Source organism: Spermophilus citellus (assembly GCF_964194105.1).
Source record: "Spermophilus citellus genome assembly, chromosome: 3".
Taxonomy (NCBI): domain Eukaryota; kingdom Metazoa; phylum Chordata; class Mammalia; order Rodentia; family Sciuridae; genus Spermophilus; species Spermophilus citellus.
This window is the reverse complement of record NC_138184.1, coordinates 217260081-217281459: the sequence shown is the minus strand read 5'-3', so window position 1 is coordinate 217281459 and position 21379 is coordinate 217260081. Positions and strand designations below refer to the sequence as shown.

Below are 21379 nucleotides of genomic sequence, written 5' to 3'. Positions count from 1 at the left end.
AATTAAAATGTACCATCCTAACCATTTTAAGTGTATTTCTCAGTGGCATTAAGTGCATTCACATTGTTGTGGCCATAATCATTGTCTATTTCCAGAAGTTAGTTTATTTTTAAACCCATAGAAAGCCAGATTTGGTAAAATGTTAACATATCTCAGCTCATTTTTAGATAGGGTGTCAAATTTCACTTTTTGAAAGAGTCCATTCTTCTTTTTATCTGTCTTCAATACCATCTGTGTTGGCTCTGCATTCACACGTACACACTTGTCAGTGTCTGACCTGATCACTGTCCATCTCTATCAGCACCACGCTGACTTTCTTGTTAGAACTCTCTGTATAGTATGTCCTGGCATCTGATAAAGCAAGCCCCCACCTCCTTTCTTCAAATTGTCTTGGTCCTTGGCATTTTGTTCCTTAAGAAATTTAAAAATTTCATCAGCTTTTACAGAAAACTCCATTGTGTTTTTAAATTGAAATTGCATCGACTCTTGTCAGTTTCAAGAGAATTGACAGCTTTGTGTCATTGATACTTTCTATTTATGTACATTATGGCTTTCTGGGCTCTCAGCCTTGGTCTCTTCAAGTGTTGCTTCTCTGGATTTCTGATTAGACATATGTTGAGATTTCCTCACTTTTCTTTTATGTCTCCAAACTTCTCTTTTATTCTTTTTCTTTCACTGCTGCATCCGTGGGAATTTCTTCTCCTTAATTTTCCAGTTTACTAGTTCAGGCTCACTTGGAATGCAATGTACTCCATCTAATTCTACTATTATTTACTTCTAAACATTCTGATTTTTTTCCTTCAATTTACCTGGTCATATTTTTGCAATATCTTAATCCTTACCGAAACTTTCAATATTTAATTCATGTTTAAAAATACTTTATACATATTTGCATCTGAGAATGCTAGTTTGTAGCTCTTGGTGGTCTGACTGTATTTATTAACTAAATTTCTCATGCTGTCCTGTTTCTACATGTGTCTTGTTATTTGCTTTTAATCTTACATTTGATGAAGCTTATTGGTGGAAATTCTCTTGAGGCCTCAATTGAAGGTAAATTTCTCCAGAGAGGATTTGTGTTTGCTTCTTTGGGAACCACACCTTTAAAACTCACTCTTGCACAGAAATGTGAAACAGAGCTAAATTCTGTGTGAGGTTTTAGTGGCTCAGGAGTTTGTGGGGGAGTTTTTTTCCTCTTCCATCCAGATCCATCATGAACACAGACAAATTTTCTTGCTGACTGCCTTGCCAAGGCAGGTTCCCTCCCCATGCCCTATTACTAAGGATGCATACTGTTTCAGGGCCCTGGGTTTATGCAGAAGTGTCTCTAAATTGAACCTTCTACCTTCCGTAGACGCTGTGTTTGTTTCCTCTTGTCCCCTTGACTGCTAAAACCAAGGCTCTTGGCCATTACTCACTGACACTGCCTGTGGACAGCTGCTGGCCTCAGTCCTCACTTACCTCTCTGGTTTTGTATCCCTCTCAGTCTTTGGGCAGTATGGTTTTGAAAAGGGAAACCTGTTCTGGTGGCTGAGCATGCTTCCCTTAAACCCTGCCTACCAGCTCTTTGCCTTGGGACATGTTTCTTAGCCTTCCTGAGTTTCTGTTTTCCCACCTGTGACATGGAGTTAATAGCCTCACCTGATAGGGTTATGAAAATTAACCTCCTAATGTATATAAAGTACTTAATATGGGGCTGGCTCACATGGTAACTAATCACTCAGTATATGTTAACTCTTGTTGCCTTCTGAGAATGTCTCTTCCTCAATTGCAAGCCATGCATTTTATTTTTTAACGAACCCAGACAGGTTCTCCTACAAGAGGCAATTCTCTGCCACTGCAGTCCTAGTGCATTTTGAAAAAAAAAAAAAATTTTTTTTTGTTGTATTAGGAATTGAACCCAGAGCACTTTAACACTGAGCTACATCCCCAACCCTTTTTATTTTTTATTTTGAGATGGGGTCTCCTGTCACTGAGGATTTTACTGAGTTGCTGAGGCTGTTCTTGATTTGTAATCCTCCTGCTTTAGCCTCCCAAGTTACATTACATGCATGCACCATCACACCAGCATTGAAAAAGAACATCTTAACCAACTTTATCTGTGTTTTGTAGTGAGAGGAACTTTCATAACTAGTCTTTGAATTGCTCTGATGATGATGATGATTTTGCATAGCAGACTTGAACTTAAAAGGCAGTTTTCCCATCTTTGCGAACACTTCTAAAAAATGTGCATGAGGGGCTGGGGCTCAGTGGTAGAACATTCACCTAGCGTGTGTGAGGCCCTGGTTCTATTCTCAGCACCGCATAAAAATAAATAAAATAAAGGTATTGTGTCCAACTACAACTTAAAAAATATTTTTAAAAAATGTGCAATGAAACTTTAATATTTGTCATTACTGGCTGTATATCTCCTGGCAGGAAGCTGAGGGACCTGTTTGTTTGGCTGTGCAGTTTTCAGTCTGCCTCTTGTTTTCTTTGGCAGGATCCTGTGTGCTGAGTCGGCCAGTAGCTTTCACTTTGATACTCTGAACTTTGACACTATGAGGTTCGGCACCGCCCAGGCTCGTCGCCTTTCCACAGCCTCCTCAGTCACCAAACCCCCACACTTCATCCTCACCACTGAATGGGTTTGGTACTGGATCGATGAGTTTGGTTCTTGGCAGGAATATGGAAGACAAGTAAGTGTGAAGGAAAGAGGGTGAGTATTTTTTCCAGGGTGGAGGAGCCATTGAATACATGAGCATAAAGATTGCTAGGGAGCCTTGATAGAGTCAAGGATCCTCAGATCCCTGAATGACTCAATGGCATGGGGGGCATTAACTCGGTAATGGTAGGACAAGATAATTTGGATTCATTTGTACCAGTTTTGCATCTTTGACCAATTAGACATCCCTTGGCTCCTAAGGACTGAATGAGAAAAACTGAAGTGAGACCAACTTTCTTGATTGGTTTTATTAAATGGGATAGACAAGTGCTTCTCTTACTTATTAACAGAAAACTCCAGAGCTAGTTCCTCGGCATGAAGGTGTGTTCGTGTAGCTGCAGTATAAAGTTTAAAGCTTTTCAAACTGCTTTTCTTGCCTATTTCTGCGACTTTCCAGAAGATGGCCATATATAAGAAAATTGATTCATATCAGAAATTGATTTGGGGGGGCTGGGGATGTGGCTCAAGCGGTGGCGCGGGTTCGATCCTCAGCACCACATACAAAGATGTTTTGTCCGCCGAAAAAACTAAAGTAAATAAATAAATTCTCTCTCTCTCTCTCTCTCTAAAAAAAAGAAATTGATTTGGGGTCTGGATCAAATTTCTCTCACTGTCAATTATTTGAAGGTGTTTATGATGAATGAGATTGAAGGGAGTCTCTCTCTGATTACTTGGAGAAGTGTAAGAATAGGGAGATAACCATTTATATAGGGATCCCTCTCCTCAATGAAAGTGAGCTGTGGAGCCTGATATCTATCTATTGTAATCTGGGTTGTAGGAGGCTATATTGAAGTTTTGGTTTCTTTTAAAAATATTTTTTTAATTAAAAAAATTATTTTTGGTACTAGGGATTGAACCCAGAGGCGCTTTACCAGTGAGCTACACCCCATCCCTTTTTTATTTTTTGTTTTGAGTCAGAGTCTCACTAAATTGCTTAGGGCCTGAATTGCTGGGGCTGGCCTCAAACTTGTGATCCTCCTGCCTCAACCTCCTGAATCACTGGGATTACAGTTGTACACCATCATGTCCGGCTGGTTTCTTGTTATTAACTGCACTCAGAATGTTATTTTCTCTGGCCTCACTTGGAGATCAGCTGCAAGGGAGCAAGGAGTTTTCTCTTTTGCCACTGCTGATGCATTCCCTATGCCTGGAATGATGACTAGCAGGTTCTCCGGAAACAGACATTGGCCAATTAAAGGAGAGTATATACTGCCCCTGTCTGTTGATCAGTTGGAGCTGGGCACTTACCAGTACACTCTTCATTTTCTCTTTAGCACCAGCCTCTCTTCAACTGTTGATCTGCCTGCCTGTCTTTTTCCCTCTGGCTACTTCTCCTCTCCAGCCTTCTGGGACTCATTACCTGTGTGGGAGCCTTGTTCAGACAGGTTTTCCAGAGTTGGTCAAGATCTTGAGGGGAATAGGCTGGGGCTGACTTGGAGGAGGGGGAAAGGACATTCTGCTGTTCATGCTCCATGAACTCTGCTTGCCTGCTAACAAGTAGGTTCCCCAGTGGCTTGTCAAACTGAGTTGTCACAACTCGGTGGGTCAGAGACCCTAATTCTCCCAACAACCTGCATTTGGAATTTTTTTCTTATATGTTCTTACTCCTTTACTGCACTGCATAAACTTGTTGAGGAGAGGTTAGGGTTCTGGGAATGAGCTGTATGTGGATGTTATTGACATATCCAGGTGCTAGTGGGGCATGGAAACAAAGGGGTGGACTTGGTGGGTTTCAGCTGCATGGTCGTTTTTTGTACCGTTAGCTCGACAGCCTCAGGACCATCTGTCTGTTTTTTCCTTATGCGTTTCTAGGGTAACTCCATATTAGGTTTCTTTTTCAGTTCTCTGCTAATTGCCAGGTCAAGCCAATTTTCCTCTTGATTATTAGAAAAGCTAGGTTTTTTTTTCTGTCTGAACTCAGGAGATACCTCAAAATTTCAAGGCATAATCAGATACTTTCTGGTCCTGCCTCAAGATCTGTGGGAACCTGTTCTAATACCCCCAGATACTAAACTTGGGCCTCCTTAGTTTAAAGTTGGCTTCTTCTTCCAGATCCTGGAACTTAGGCACTACTCTAAGAACATAAGGTAGGTGGTTACTTCAAAAATTGTCTACCAGGGGCGCTGGGGTTGTGGCTCAGTGGTAGAACGCTCGCCTAGCATGTGCGAGGCACTGGTTTGATCCTCAGCACTACATAAAAATAAATAAATAAAATAAAGGTATTGTGTCCAACTACAATTTTAAAAAAACTTGGGCTGGAGATGTGGCTCAAGCGGTAGCGCGCTCGCCTGGCATGCGTGCGGCCCGGGTTCGATCCTCAGCACCACATACCAACAAAGATGTTGTGTCTGCCGAGAACTAAAAAATAAATATTAAAAATTCTCTCTCTCTCTCTCTCCTCTCTCACTCTCTCTTTAAAAAAAAAATGAATCATTTAAAAAAAAAAAACTTGTCTGCCTAGTATACTCTCTGTTGATGGTCCTCTTGGAGCCAACTCATTTTCACTCCTCAGGCTCTGGCCTTGGCTCACGTCTTTTTTGCTCCTTCACCCCCACCTAATCTTGATCATTTTCATGAAGTCCCTTTAGCTTCTGTTGTACTCCATGCAGACCTGTGTGGGACTTTGAGCACAATACATAGACATGTCTGATTGCTTTTGTTTCTCCCTCCTTTCTTGCTGGACTAAATTGCCCAGAGGCAGGGGCAGATCTTGTTTAATTTATTGTCTGTCCATAAAGCATAGAACCTGTGGCCTAGGAGGAGCAGGGTGCTAGGAATAGGGGGAGTAGGAAAAGCTACAGGGACAGGGGGGGTTATAGGTTAGGTAACTTTAATTTTAGTTATCAGAGTATTAACTATAATAAAAATAATGAAGCAGGAAGTGGTAGTGCATGCCTATAATCTCAGCAGCTTGAGAAGGGAGGTAGGAGGATCACAAGTTCAAAACCAGCCTCAGCATTTTAGTGAGTCCCTAAGCAACTTAGTGAGACCCTGTCTCAAAAAGGGCTGGGGATGTGTCTCAGTGGTTAAGTGCCCCTGGGTTCAGTTACTGGTTCAAAAATTATGACAATGATAAGTAACATTTATTGAGGACTTTTTCCAGGCATTGTGCTAAGTGCTCTTCAGGTATTACCCTGTGAGGGTAGTATAGTCTTATCATATAATGCGATGAGTATGCATGAGTATGATAATTATTCTTGCTATATATTTGAGATAATGGAGACTCAGAGAGTTTAAATAATTTATCAAGAAATGGAGTCTTCAAGTTTGGAAGTGAATTAGTTCATTTTATTTGGCTGTAATAAAATACCAGAGGTTGGGTACTTTATAAAGAAAAAAGGTTTGTTTAGCTTACAGGAAGCTGAAAGGTAGCTCCATTTATTCAGCTTCTAGTGAGTGCTCTCTTGGCTGGGTCACAACATGGTAGAGAAGCAGAAAGGGAATTAGCTATGTGCAGAAAGGACCAAGTATGTGGGGTGGCCTTGCTTTATAACAACCACTTTTTTTTTTTTTTAACCAGATATAAAATCTTTTTTTTAAAGAGACAGTGAGAGAGGAGAGAGAGAGCGGGAATTTTCAATATTTATTTTTTTTAGTTCTCGGCGGACACAACATCTTTGTTGGTATGTGGTGCTGAGGATCAAACCCGGGTCGCGCGCATGCCAGGCGAGCGTGCTACTGCTTGAGCCACATCCCCAGCCCCATAACAACCACTCTTAAGAGAACTCTATCCTAAAGACCAGCATCGAACCCTTTTGAAGGCAATGTCCCCAGTGACCTAAGCATCTCCTCCCAAGCCCCACCTATTAAAGGTTCCACCCCTCTTAACATCACTACACTGGGGACCAATGCTCTGGAGCAGGAACCCTTGGGGAACAGACCACATCAATCCATAGCAGGGAGCCAGAATTCAAACTCAGTGCAACCCCAAACATTAGCTATCTTGGAGGTGATCATAGATGAGATGAGGGTTTGAAATGGATAACTGGAAAAATAGAAGAGTTTTCCAAGGGACCAGAAAAACAAAGCTTCATGGAGGAGGACAGAAGTTGGATTAAAGATGGTGGGAATGGAAGGAGCTGGAGAAGAGGCAGTATTGCTGGACTATTAGTCAAGCTGTGTTGGAGAATCCACTGTTGATGTTTCACCGACATTTGAATGGCTGCGTCATCCTTTCTGAGGAACTCCAACACTCTTCTGTTGCTCCCCTTCCTCTTACCCTGCTCAGCAGGACCTGTCTTATTGTCTTCAATTTACCAGGGAAACTTTTAGGAGAGTTGTGTTGCCTCCCTTCTGAGCATCCTTCCTTCCCCTGTCACACCCTGCTCCTTGGCACTCCTTCCTTCCTCATGATAGGACTGTCCTTGTGGGCATGTCTTGAAAGTGGTATGGATATACCACCATCTTTTCTCCTTATCATGGGTTCTTGCTTTCATAAGTTTCTGGCTTTCCCTTCATAGGGCACAGAGCACCCTGTAACCACCATTAGTAGCAGCGATGTGGAGAAAGCCTACCTGACATTCTGCGCCTCAGGGACCGATTCCCAGGCATCTACCCTGAAGTTCCAGGCTGGAAAACACAACTACGAATTAGACTTCAAAGGTAACCCCGCCCCCCAGCAGAGCCTGGCTTGTGTGGGCACAGCCTTTCACATGAACCTATAACCTGAGCTGGCATAGGAAAGAAACAGAGGAGTGCTCATCTAGAAGTGGAGGCAGATCCGTCAGTGGATGGTGCTGGCACCACAGGGTTGAGATGTGTTTGGGAAATGTGAGGAGAAAGGACCTGAGGAGGGGCAGGAGCCAGAGTGCGGAGGTGCAGGCAAGGCACCAGCTGCAATGCAGCTGTCATGAGGGCTGTGGTGCATCCCCAACAAGGCCCCCATGGCTGTATTAGCGTCCACCTCAACACTTCCTGGTAGGCAGTGCTGGTGTGCCTGCTTTCTGGTAGGTCCCCCCCAGCCTAGGCGGGATGCCAGCTAGGTTAAATATGTGGCAGAACAAGCTTTAATTAACAGTTCCTGAAACAGGGACCTGAATGGTTTGTCCCAGTTACTTTACTCAACAGAAGCATGTCGAACACTTTGACCACTTTCTTCAGAGACCAGTTTGGAAATTTCTTTTCAAGTTTTAGTTTTGCTATAGCTTCTCTTATGCAATTTCCACATGAATATAGCAGTCCAGCTATTTAGTTCAGTGTTGTTCATGTTTCACATTTTAGACTTGGAGTCCCGAGTGTTCAGCATTGTAAAGGGAATACTAGGGCCTTGCTCTCCATACAGTGTACTGTTTTTGCTATTTTTTAAAAAATCTTTTTAGTTGTAGATGGACACAATACCTTTATTTTGTTTTATTTTTTATGTGGTGCTGAGGCTTGAACCCAGTGCTTTTACACGTGCTAGGCAAGTGCTGTACCACTGAGCCACAACCCGAGTCCCTGCTTCTGCTATTTTTGTGGACCTTTGTTCTGTGTGGAGGGCAGCAGAGTGTTTCTGATGAACTATCTTAAAACTGCTTTGGCTGCTTGCTTTTGGTCAATTGGTTTTGTAGCACTTTGGTTTCGCTTAAGGCAGAGCCCATGCTGCTCAGGATACCCTTTCAGATAAGTCTCTTCTGCTCTCCAGTGGGATTAGCTCTGTTGGAGGATGTTGGTATAGGTGTGTGGTTTGCACTCCATGGCTGATAGACACAAGTATGTGGAAGGGCTCGGTGGGACTTTAGGACTGCCTTGTAGACTAGAGCTGTGCAGCTCACTTTTCTGCCTGCTGACAATACTTTGAAATAATTTTTTAAGTACCTAGAAAATATCAAACAGATACAACAAAAATGTCAGGTGCAGCACAGTTCATTCTTCTGAACCTAGACCTCACTGCCGGGGATATAACAGACTCTGAGGACAAGAGTGGAGAAGAGCATATGCAGGCAGTTAGAAAAAGCAACTATTGCAGCCTGGTATAAGTTCATTGGGTGGGCATAAGCCTGGTATAATTCTTTTTGGTAGGTAATAGCATCCACAAAAGAAGTTTGAGGTGGTTGGCTTTGCCCTCTACGAATAATGAAAGCAAGTCTCAGAACAAACTCTTGATATACACACAGACAGACATTTTTAAACTGTGTATTACGAAGCAAGCGTATTTAAGATATACACACAACAGTCCAAGTCACTACTTGTTCTGTAGGGTTAGGAAGACTCAGCTCAGTCCTTTTTGGGATGCTTGTCATAGAGTCACTCAAGGCAAAAGCTAAGATTTCAGAATCAGAATTTTGACATCCTGTTAGCTTAGCTAACTACAAACAGACAGAACTCCCCAAATCAGGGCTCATTTAGGGACATAGTCTAGTGTATCCTTTTCAAGGGCAAAGGTGGGAAAAGGCCTCACTTTATCCATGGAAGAAAGAGAAGGTATTGAATACATATTTAGTCAGCCTACATTTCTTGAAAAACTTTTAATCTCATCAGTGAAAGCTCATTTAAAATTCATCACAAATGGTTAATAGGCCAATAAAAAAACTATTTAAGTGCACTAATGAGCAAAGCATCAATGGGAAGTTGAGTTGTAGGTATCATAAAGGATCATGGAAATTGCATATAGGTGGTGTACTCCAAATGATGATGTGGGTGGCCGTGGTGTAAAGGACATCCCTTGGGTTATCTATCAAGTATATGCTCAAGCTCAGTAAGGGAAATTCTAGACATCTGTGATTTTAAATGTTAGGGTGTTCTTAAAATGAAAACAAACTTATTTTTGTACTATAAGTGTGGAAAGTAGGATTTGACAGGATTTTTCTGCTAGGTGGGGATATATGCTCTAACTTCTAGGTATTCATTTTTTAAATCAAGCATTTATTGGTGTTGTAACTAAAGGCAGTAGTATTTCCTCTACCCCCATCTTCAGAATGAGTAGGAGATTCTTGAAGCTGAGGCAGCAAGAATTTTGTTTATTAAAAGATGATACACATGTAAAAAAGTTGATAAACACTGCTATAGAGTTAGCTTAATCAAACTAAAACAAGTTGTAAGAGTAAAATTATTGTATTAACTCTAAATCCTACTAACTCAAGACATGGTAATTTGGTCTCAGGCTCGGTTGAAGCTATTTGATATTCAAGCTGGGAAAAATTGCTAAGCAAAATAATAGCTTAAACAAGATTGGAAGGAACAATTTAAAAGCACTCATGTATAATTGATACGTCAATTACTAATCATTCTTCTATTCATTAAACCCAGTCTCCCAAGGATACTTATTTTCTTTACAAATATTTGAAATGTATGAAACTACCTTATTTTTAAGCCTGGTTCAGGGCTTTACACATTTGGATTAGCTTTCCATCCCATTTAATTTGTGTTTATAAAACATTGTCCTCTCATTGGCTGGTTTTTTTTTTTTTTTTCAGACTTTGTTCAGAAAAACCTAGTCTTCGGCACCATCAGAAAAGTTTGCCGCAGACCCATATATGTGTCTCCCCAGGATGTGAAAACAAAGCAAACCTGGTAGGTTGCACAGGGGCTCCTGCTTGGTTGGCATGTGCTTTCAGTCAGGGTGCAAAAAGCACTATTGGTGTTGTGACTAAAGCTCTATCACTCAAGCCAGCATTCAGATCCACTAGTTGGGGAGTCGTGAGCTGGGGTTAGAATTATCTTGTGAGTAGAATCTTCATCGCATGTAATGCCAGGACTACCTGTTGGGATGTCCAAGCCAGGCTGGACTTGAAGCCAGCCCACCAGTTTGTCTTTTCAGTGTAACAATTGAGTTATAGACCTGAATTTTTAAAAATATTGACACGATAAAATAATGATGGAATTAATAAAACCCATGTATTTTAGTCTTGAATATCAAGGAATACCGAATTACCAAAAACTGGCATTACAGTCACTAATGGGCCAGTTTCATCTTCATTCAGGGTGGGTTTTTTAATGTCACAGAGTGGGTACCAGGAACCCCTAGGTGAATCCCTTTCCTTGGGAGCACAGTGGTAGAGGAGAAAGACCTACAGCTGATGGGGAGATTGACACTGATCAGGCCCCATTTGAAGCAAGATTTCAGGCTGGTGCAGGTTGATGAGATTGGAGTTAGGTGGGGAGGAGTCAGTACTCTCCAAACCACAGGCCATGTGCGGGGCGGGTGGAGGTCAGGAAGGTGGCCTAGATGGTGGGTGGTGGTACCACAGTGCCCCTTACAGTTTGGGTTTGCCACAGTCCATGTTGGGACTTCGGCCGCTGCTGTCAGCTAGGTACAGCTCCTTTATTCAGGCTCATTTGTGTTTCCTTGGAGATAGTATCTCTCTTGGTTCTTTTAAGACCTCAGAAGTAGATTTTGGTGGTTGTTTTTGTGAAACATAGAAAAGTCATTTAAAACACAATTTGTGGGACTGGGGCTATGGCTTAGTGGCATAGTGCTTGCCTAGCATGAGTTGTCAAACTCTTGGATTTTTGTCATTCTCACAGGTGCAAAAGGATGTGTCTGTACTTTAGCTTTTTATCAATGAGGTTGAAATTTTTTCCTAATGTGTAAATGCTATTTCTCCCCTTTCCATCTTATTTTTCCTGTGGTCTGTTTGTTTTCCTATCCATTTTTCTATCAACTTTTTGTTTTTTTGGTATTTTTCTTAAATAATGAGAACCTTTCTTTGTTAGGGAGACTAGCCCTTGGTTACTTGCTTCTGTCGGCTTTTCAACTTTGCTTATGAAGGATTTAACCATACAAACATACTTACTTCTGATTTTACTTTTTTTGTTAAATGTATCCATCTCTTTATTGCTTCTGGATTTAAAGTTTTGGTTGATTACTTACTACCTTCCTCCAGCTAGAAGTCATTTTTTTATTCTTTCCCTATCCAGACCTGTCCTAGGCACTTTGGAAAAGTTTGTCTCCTTTCTGAGACTGGCTATCCTGTGTCATCATTGTAATTTATTTTTCAGGAGGGCCACAAGCAGATACCAAATGTTAGAAATAAAAATAATTATTTTGGCCAAACACAGACTCAGATGTGAGTGATTTAGTATCCCTCCCTCCCTCTCTCTCTCTCTCCCCCCCCCCCTCTCCCTCTCTCTCCCTCTTTCTCTCTCTCTCTCTCTGTGGGCTGAGTGCTGCACACTGCTCATGCTGGTGAAGTGCCTGGTTCTTCTCAGCCTGTGTGATGGTAGCTGGTTGTCATTAACTCCACTGGGAAAGGCTGCTGGGGCCTCCATGGCCCAGTGGGACTCTCAGGTGGATCACATTCAGAAACATTTATGCATTTACAGTTAACAGAAGCACAAAATGTGATCTCCGTATTCAGAAGTTACAATACAGGAATATCATTTAATGTAATATTTGAAACAGCATTTATACACATCAAGTATCTGGTTAAGTTCTTCCCATTGTCCATAAAAATATTTTATTCATGTGCTTTGTCTTTATTTTTTCTTTTTGCACTTCTTAAAAAAGACTATTCTAGAAACTACATTAAATTACTCACATTTTTACCATTTCTTTGTCTTCTCATATTTCCCTAGAGGAAGATCTGTTGAAAAAAATCTTTTGTTTTGGGTTTGTCAGAATGTTTTTTGTTTGTTTGTTTGTTTTTGGATTGGGGGTACCAGGGATTGAACTCTGGGGTACTAAATCACTGAACCACATCCCCAGCCCTATTTTTTAAAAAAATATTTTTATTAGTTGTTGATGAATTTTTTTTTTTACTTATTCATATGTGGTGCTGAGAATCGAACCGAGGGCAACATACATGCTAGGCGAGTGCTCTACCGCTGAGCCACAACCCCAGCACCCCCCAGCCCTATTTTGTAGTTTATTTGGAGACAGGGTCTTACTGAGTTGCTTAGTGCCTCACTTTTTGCTGAGGCTGGCTTTGAACTTGCGACCCTCCTGCCTCAGCCTCCCAAGCCGCTTACAGGCATGTACCACAGTAGCTATCTGTCTGAATGTTTTTGTCCTTAATCTTGAAAGACATTTTCACTGAGTATAGAATTTTAGATTGTAGTTATTTTCTCTTAGACCATTGGCGACCCCATTTCACTGTCTTCTGGTTATGCTTTTGAGAAATTGGCTCTTGGTCTAACAGGCAATTCTTTGACAGTAGTCACTCCTTTTTCCATTGGCTGATTTTAAGGACTTCTGTCAGTCTTGGTGTTCTGCACCTTACTACACTGTGTCCAGTTTGTGTCTGTATTTATCCTGCCCGAGACTGATTGGTTGGTGTCCAGTCTGTTCTGCTCTGACCTCCCTGTCTGGAGCTTCCTTCAGGTTCTGACCAGATCGTGGCAAGGCCTTCTTATTCTTCTGTTCTCTGTGCCTCAATTTCTTCCCCAGTTTCTTTCATCATCTTTCAGCTTAGTGCTTCTCTCTCCTCATCTGCTGTTGAGCATGTCCATTGAGCTCTTGTTGTCAGGGAGTCTACTTTTCATTTCTAGAAGTTCTGTTTGGTTCTTTTTGTAGATATTCCAGGTCTTTTAATGGTTTTCTTGCATATGTTTTTAAAGTTTGCCTTTTATTTTTTAAACATAGGAAGAATAACTGTTGTTTTGTGAACTGATAATTTCATCATCTTAAATCTTTGTGTGTCTGTTTCTGGCTGATGCTTGCTGGTGGAACCTTGATTAGTTATTTTTAAACCATGCCATTTTCCTAGGAAGGTTATTTGTGGGAGTTCTTTGAGGCTTAGAATGAAGGGACACGTCTCATGCCAGCAAAACAGAAGGTAGATCTGCTGTGGGAAGCACAGCACATTCTGAAACTTAAGGAGAATGATTTGGAATCATAGTTTCACAGTTCGGTTCCTAATCCTGTTGGGCCATATGTCTTTTAGAACTGCTTTTATTTGTCTATTTTTATTTTTAGAAAGGTAATGTGGTGCCTGTATTATGTGGCACTCTATAATTTGGCACATTGAAATTACTGCAGTAAAGAATGTATATTGTTACTTTAAGAAGGATGAATACAAACCACAAGTAGTCTCTTACCAGTTCAGTTAAATGTCTACTGCCAAATGGGTTTTGGTGTCAATTTTAAGTTTAAAAAAAAATTAATGTCAATTACACACCATTGAGGCTTTCTAAAGAAAAAAGTCTTTGGAGCTTTTAAATTTCAAGACTGGATAAAGGCTGTGGCCTATGTGTGCTGTTTTACTCATGTGCTGTGATCCTTTTGTGTGGTTATTGGGATACAGATGAGAAGTGTATCTCTTGGGACTGATTGTTTTAGGTTTGGCCACAAAAGCAAAGATAAAAGTACTCCCACAGTATGAATATTGTGTTATGTGCCTCCTTGCATTGGGTTGGCTTTTAAAATATGCTGAGACTCATAACTGGTGATGTTGGTAATGGAGACTACCTATGATAGATTTGGTTGTTGAAGGATGTCTAAATGGTTTTGTTTACATGTTGTAGCAGTGTGAAGTTTCAAGGCCCAAAGAGCATCCCGGACTACTGGGACCCCTCAGCTCTGCCGGACCCAGGCTTTAAGGTATGGGACTCACGTAGGGCTGGAGAGGATGGGTTCTATAGAGAGGACGAGTGTGGCCAGATTGCACTGCGAAGCTGTGGCTCCTGAGAGCAGGAGGGCAGAGGTACAAATAGGTTTTTGTTTTTGCAGGGAGTTTTAAGCCCAAGTGACTACCCAGGAGATGGCTGTGGCTCTGAGGGGAGAGGGTACAGGGTAGAGGGAGGAGAATGAGTTGTGCAATTTGTTAGGAAGAGCAGAAATAAGGAGTTGTCCTTGGTTAATAAAAATCAGTTTTACTAAGGAAGAAAAGAAAAATGAGGGGAAGATTTGAAGGGCATTTATTTATTTATTTTTGGTACCAGGGATTGAACCCAGGGGCACTTAACTACTGAGCCACATGTCCAGTTCTTTTTTATATTTTATTTTGAGACAGAGTCTCACTAAGTTGCTTAGGGCCTAAGTTGCTAAGACTGGCTTTGAATTTGTGATCTTCCTGTCTCAGTCTTTGTAGCTCCTGGGATTAAGGGTGTGCGCCACCACGCCTGGAGGATTGTCGGGGGAGGGCACGGATATTTAAAGGGGAAAAGCAATAGATGCTAGAAAATAGGAGAATGGACAGTTCAGTAGCTCAGTATGGGCCTGCTCTCTGATGGGAGCAGTGCTGAACACAGTGGAGTACTCAGACTAATGTTCTACACTGCCCCATCTACATGGAACCCTTGGGCCGACTTCTGACATGTTTTCCAACTTGATGAGCCCTGTCCTGGGAGAGCTTCTCTCTTGGAGCTTACACGAAGCACAGGCAAACACCAGCAAGTGCAGGCAGCGTGTGGAAGGGCTGGAGGAGTTCAGACACCTTTATTGATACTAGCTCTTGTAGGCTGCATAGTCCATCCATTGTCTCTGGCCTGCATGTAGAAGAGCAGGGACGTCCTGCGTATACCTAGAGTGGCTGGTGTAGGCAACATGTACCTATTCTTCATGATGGTCTCCCAGTAAACAAGAGGGAAATGACTATAATTTGCAACTATCTCAGGCCTGGAGAGACCCTCTCCGAGGGGAACAGAGCATGGTTGTCACTATCTGGCTGACTTGCTTCTGCTGTTCTTACATCCTAGCAGTCGTAGGAGGGAATTCATCTGTATTTTGCACTTTGACAATAACATATTAAAATATTGTCCCTTTTCAGAGGATCATCCTGAATTCTTCCTCAGAAGAGTATCAAAAGGTCTGGAACCTCTTCAACCGCACGCTACCTTTCTACTTTGTTCAGAAGATTGAACGAGTCCAAAACCTGGCCCTGTGGGAAGTCTACCAGTGGTGTGTTGGGTTTGCTATTGGTGGGCTGGTGGCTCTGTCCCATCACCCTGCTACCTTCTTAGCAACAGCATTTTCCTGAGTCTCCAGGAAAATCAGTAGCACTGTTTACCCAGTGGTGCTGGGTATCTTGTCTCCTTATCCTCAAGCTGTGTGGCAGTGTGGCCCACTGTGGAACTGAGAATACTGAGGCTTCCCAAGCTTAGACTTTGTTCCTGTCATAACTGGTAGTAAAGGCTGCTCCCACCCTTGTCCATTCTGACACCATGAAGATTGGCGGGATGGGATAGGATGGCCCACCGCTGCTCTCAGTCCCAGAAACTTTAATGTATGGCCACAGAGCAGGGACCTCATTTTCCACATAAGGGCTGATATGGTCTTGGGCACTGGCACTTCGCTTTGTGGGATGAAACACTATAGGGGTTTCCCTGAAGGTTGGGGCATATGAATCTGTGCCCATATGGGTCAGGGACAGTGTCATCTGTACAGTGTCATGGTAGAGGGGAGAGGGTTGGACCCCAACTGATGAGCCTTCTCCCAGCTTTCCTCCACTTCCCAGCTTCCTAAACTCAGTTCTGCTTAGGTGGCCCTGCTTTCCTGGGAGATCTACTTCTGGAGCCTGAAACTGTGGAGGGAGGGGAGTTTCCCTTCTGCTCTTTGCCAGGGGCCATTCCACCTTCTTTCCCATTCCCTGGCCTATAGCAGGAACCTCCCGGGCCTGGCCAGGGAAACCCACAACTAATCTGGTCGCATGATGCTTCTATTATCTTGGCAAATGCATTTCCAGGGGTTCAATAGACTATATTTGGTGACTAGAACCCTCTGCCCCAATATGCATCCTTCTGCAATTTTAGGCAAAAAGGGCAGATGCAGAAGCGAAATGAAGGGAAGGAGGTGGATGAGAGGCAGCTGTTCCATGGCACCAGCACCAACTTCGTGGATGCCATCTGCCAGCAGAACTTTGACTGGCGGGTCTGTGGTCTTCACGGCACTTCCTATGGCAAGGGTAAGGCGAGGGCGGCCTCCACTGCAGCATGACTCGCCTCGTTGCAGGGCTGCCTGCTAGAGGGCAGGAGGGAGCAAGCCTAGGTTGATGAGCTGGTCTAATCGGCAAGAAGTGGCCACCTGCCCTCTGAGGGCATGCCCCTGAGCCCTCTGTGGGGATGCTCTCCCCTGCCCTGCAGTATCCTGACTATCACTCCTCTGTATATAGCTCAGAGCTCAACCTAAGATGTGGCAGGGCAGCCCTCCCTACTAGGATGTTGCTTCCCTGTGGAATGCAGGCCCTGGGAGGTAGTGACAAAGTCAGAAGAGGAGAAGGGACACCTTTTTACCCCGATGAGGTCACTGGACTATGCTTTCATGATGTCATAGAAACCTGAAAACCTTACAGTGTCATGGTAATGTCATGCTATTGTTCAAGTTATCTGCTTTCCTGGCCCTTAGTTATTTTTAAACTTTATTTGGAAATAACTTCAAACTCAGGAAAGTTGCAAGAAAAAAATATATATACATACATTATATAATCTCCTGCATATATTTCACCTACTTTTTTTTTTTTTACCTACATTCATCAGTTTTAACATTTTACCATGTTGGTTTTATCATCTTCTCTTTTTTTTGAACTGTTTGCAAGTAGATGGCATATATGGTATTCCTTCACCCTTTAATACTTTCTAAGATCAGGAAGGCTTGTCTTACAGAACCACAGTGTGGTTACCAAATTTATAAGTATAATAACCTGCAGTTCGTATTTCATTCCCATCGATTATCCCTCAGGAAACTTCAGTCTGATGTGACTATTCTGGGGCTAACATGGACAAGAGCCAGGGGTAGGTTTGTGAATCCCAAAGTAGAGATGGCAGCTTCCAGCCCAGGTTCCCATTTGACAAGGCTCATAGTTGTATATGTTGGGCTGCTGATGGCCGCAGAATGGCTCATGAATTGAATCTCATTCACTTTCCCCACAAAGCCTGTGAGGTTGGGTGGGGTAGCCCCATTTTAAAGCTGAGGAAGCAGGTTCAAGAGTTAAGTAGAGTGATGTGCTTGGAGACTGTTAGATTTTTGATGGTTTCAGAACTGGAAGGCGTTTTCTTGCTGACTTAAGTGAGCCCCCTGATGCCTTGCCATATGGAAGGCGTTGACATGTCGATGCATGTCCCTTCATGAGGGGAAAAGGTGAAGAGGAAAAGGGGCAGGGAGATAGGGTGTCGAGAGAGCAGAGGCTCCTGGAATTGCCCATTCCCACAGTGACATCTACCAACAGGTTTTTACTCTCCCCTTCTTGACTGTGGGCCTGTCCTCCCAGTGCCCAGCAGGGCCCATGTGTGTCATTTCAGGGAGCTACTTTGCCCGAGATGCCGCATATTCTCACCACTACAGCAAATCTGCCACGCAGACCCACACGATGTTCCTGGCCCGGGTGCTGGTGGGCGACTTCGTCAGGGGTAATGCCTCCTTCGTCCGTCCCCCGGCCAAGGGAGGCCAGAGCAATGCTTTCTATGACAGCTGCGTGAACAGCATGTCTGACCCAACCATCTTCGTGGTCTTCGAGAAGCACCAGGCCTACCCTGAGTACCTCATCCAGTACTCCAGCTCCTCCAAACCCCCTGCCACTGGCTCCTTCCTTGTGGCCCTGGGCTCCCTATTTGGCAGCCGGCAGTGAGGGCGGCTGGGGTGCTCCAGGCCAGCTCATCTCTTTTGAAAGAGCTGTTCAGGATGTTTTTCTTTTTAAACAAAACTTTTAATGAACTGTTGTTTAATGTTGGCTTCTCAATGAAGTTAAATTCTTAATCCCTTGCTGGTAATAGTTTTCCCTTTTAGGTCACTTTTAGGCTTGCTCGTGAATTCGCCAGAAGTGACTGTAGGTGAGCCCAGTTTTGCTTTTTAATAATGTGTTAATATTGTATTTGTACTCTGCTGACTTTGCTGCTTATTGGCATCAGACACAGAGTTTATAGACACTGTTTTATGGATTTGTTTTAATTGTTAAGGGTTTATATCTCTATAATGATTCCATTTCTCAGGGTCTCATGACCTCTGTTTTGCCTTTCATCAGAGGCACTGTAGCTGTGTGGGGACGAATGGAGTGTGTGGAGGGACCCAGGACAGGCCTGGTGCAGCTCTGTCAACATCTGCCTTATGATCTGGCACCAGCCCAAGCAGCTCTATGGCTGATGCTCCTGGGCTCTGTTGTTGGTTGAGCTGTGTCATGTTGTCAGAGCAGTGGCTCCTGTGTGGTGTCGAGTCCCTGCTGGTTTTCCTTCGTCTTAGTGGGGTCAGCAGTCATCCAGAGGAAACAATAGCCACCCTGGCAGGAGATGTGGATGAGTACCCCAACCCCTGGGCCTGGCCTGTGAATGCCCATATCTGTATCCCTTAAGCACATTGGATACCTCCAAGTGTGGGTTTTATGTCCCTATAAGGTTGAATACCTGTGCTGCAAATGTCACATGAGAGTATGGAAATAAAAGACTATTTATCTGAAGTGGATGAAGACTGGAGCTTATTCTTCTGTGTCTATTTTATTGAATAGCTGCTGGGTACCAGATTCTTTTCTGAATACTGGGAACTGTTTTAGTCCTTTGGACTGCTGTAATAACGTTCCATAGATTTGGTGGTTTGTAAACAACAGACATTTATTGCTCCCAACTAGAGGCTGCAAGTCTAAGGTTAGGGTACCTACAGATTTTGGTGTCTGGTGAGAACTCATTTCTCACAGGTGGCACCCTCTTACTGTAATCTGCATGGTAGAAGGTCTCTCAGGCCTTTTATTATACAGGGCACAAATTCCATTCACTCCACCCCAGGACCTAATCACTTCTTAAAATCCCACTGCCCAATATCATCACCTTAGGTGTGAGGGTTTAATGTATGGGTTTGGGAGAAGAAACAAAATTCAGTCCCTAGCTGGGTACAGCAGAACTGTCATTGGCCTTATAGGGCTGTGTATGGACTTAATCACAAAGCTAAGGGTTTGTGCCTCTCCCTTGCTTGAACACTTCCAAGGCCTTAGGAGGGCCCTAGCAATATATAGTCACATGACTGTGTGTTTTGGTAAAGTTTGCAAAAGTTTCATATTTGTTATATCCCCCACTCACAGAAAGTTTCAGCCCCACAAAACCCAGGTTCACTGTTGATCCTGTGCATCATGAACAGAGCATGCTGTGGTATCTGGGTGTTGGCTGGTTTTGGCCCAGTTGGCAGAGAGGCTGGCAGCCTCCTAAGAGAAGAGTTCCATCCTGACTTGGTGCTTCCGCTTCAGTTGATTTGTCCTGTGATATTCAGATCCAAGGCTAATTAGTTTCCCCATCTTTGCAGTGTTGCAGCTGTCTGCAACCTTACCCAGGTGATAGATCAAGCCAGAGAAGAGCTGAGTTCAATGACCAGAAAAAGGACCAGCAACTCCACCTCAACTACCAGCAGGGCCAGCCACATGGCTTCATGTGGTGTGATTTTCAGATCCCCCAATGATGTTCCCCTACAGCCTGACTAATCCTGAAAGTTCCTTCATTGTCCCCCACCCCCTTTTTTAAGATGTTGATGGACTTTTGTTTATTTATTTATTTATTTTTATGTGGTGCCGAGAACTGAACCCAGTGCCTCACATGCTAGGCAAGTGCTCTACCACTGAGACACAACCCCAGCCTCCTTCATTGCTTTTTGACTGTCATTGGTTACCAAGTCATTGTTACAGTAGTGGGGGAAGGGGCCATAGAGAGGCACCAGATCAGGTGCTTGCCTTGAACATAAAGGCTTGAATGTAAAGAACACTCCTGTGCTTCTTAACCACCCAATTACCCCAGGGGTAATTGTAACCAGGAATGGCTCACTTGGGAGTATGGGTGGAAGAATGGCCAGAGGAACAAGGTGGGAATTCGTCATATGTGCTGGGAAAGTTAAGTGAGCTATGAAGAACAGAGAGGCCACTGGATTTGGTGACCTTTGAGAAAGCAAGTAACTCCTTGGACTATCAACACTAGAGAAGGGCATGGTCCATGTGGACAACCTGGTGGGTGCAGGGGAGCTGTTTTGATGGGTCTACGAGAGGGTAGGCATTATGATGGAAAGGAGCCAGAATGATTACAACTCTGAAGATGTCTGGTGCTAAGGCATAGTAGGATCTAGGCATCTCAGCTGGAGGAGTTGATCATGGATGTTTGTGAGGACACAGTTGGAATATAGTGAATGATTGCATGGAGGATCCAACCAGTTTAGTCCCTGCCATTTCCTGCCCCATGATAGATGGTGGGCATGAACTGAGGGATTTAAGCAGGACCAGGGATTATGGGGTTCAACAGTGTAAAGTCTGAGATTCCAGTGATTCTAGCACACTCACTGTGTGAGCAGATGGTGACCACCTGGACATGGAAGGTGAGGGAGGCCTGATGGAGCTGATGGGCTGCGGACGCAGGGCCAGAGCCTGGCTGGGGCCACAGGGCCAGAGTTGCAGGTTGTAGGGACTGTGCTCCAGTAGGAATCTGAGTGCTCAGTTGGGCTGATCTGCAAGTTGAGGTTCTGAGGTGGCAGTAGGGTGCTTAGGGGTTAGGGGGCCAGTGAGGGAGGTGGATGGGTCCTCAGGAATTTATGGTTTTCTCCAGTGAGTCTGAGTTCCAGGCCCAGGCATTGTAGAGTCTGGATGACCCAGAAAAAGTGGTGACAGCAGGTGGGTGGAGAGGGTCATGTGGTCCGTCTGGCCTGGGCCTCCCAGAACTGGGGCCGTTGAGGCAGTGGTGGTTTATAGGGCTGGGACAGCATAGGGAACAAGGCTGCCATCCTTCTTTTTTTTTTTTTTTTTTTTTTTTTTTTTGGGAATCGAACCCAGGGGGCACTTTACCACTGAGCCCCATCCCCAGCCCCTTTTATATTTTGTTTTGAGATAGTATCTCACCACGTTGCTTAGGGTCTCAAGTTGCTGAAGCTGG

At 43.6% G+C, this 21379-nt stretch overlaps 1 protein-coding gene across 3 annotated transcripts in view; it reads left to right on the top strand.

Annotated features, from left to right (window-relative positions):
- The window catches only part of PARP12 (poly(ADP-ribose) polymerase family member 12), a 100932-nt gene that overhangs the window by 17309 nt on the left and 62244 nt on the right, over positions 1 to 21379 (top strand). For 2 of the 3 annotated variants that reach the window (XR_014021190.1, XM_081287465.1), the window contains exons 6-11: positions 2480 to 2675; positions 7162 to 7303; positions 10096 to 10192; positions 14084 to 14159; positions 15328 to 15458; positions 16310 to 16461. Coding sequence is in view for 2 of the 3 variants with exons in the window: in XM_081287465.1 (XP_081143591.1) it covers positions 2480 to 2675; positions 7162 to 7303; positions 10096 to 10192; positions 14084 to 14159; positions 15328 to 15458; positions 16310 to 16461 (794 nt within the window). In the remaining variant the exon portion in view is untranslated. Of the gene's footprint in view, positions 1 to 2479; positions 2676 to 7161; positions 7304 to 10095; positions 10193 to 14083; positions 14160 to 15327; positions 15459 to 16309; positions 16462 to 17794; positions 18937 to 21379 lie in introns of those variants that run through there. The other variant, XM_081287464.1, reaches the window with a different exon arrangement.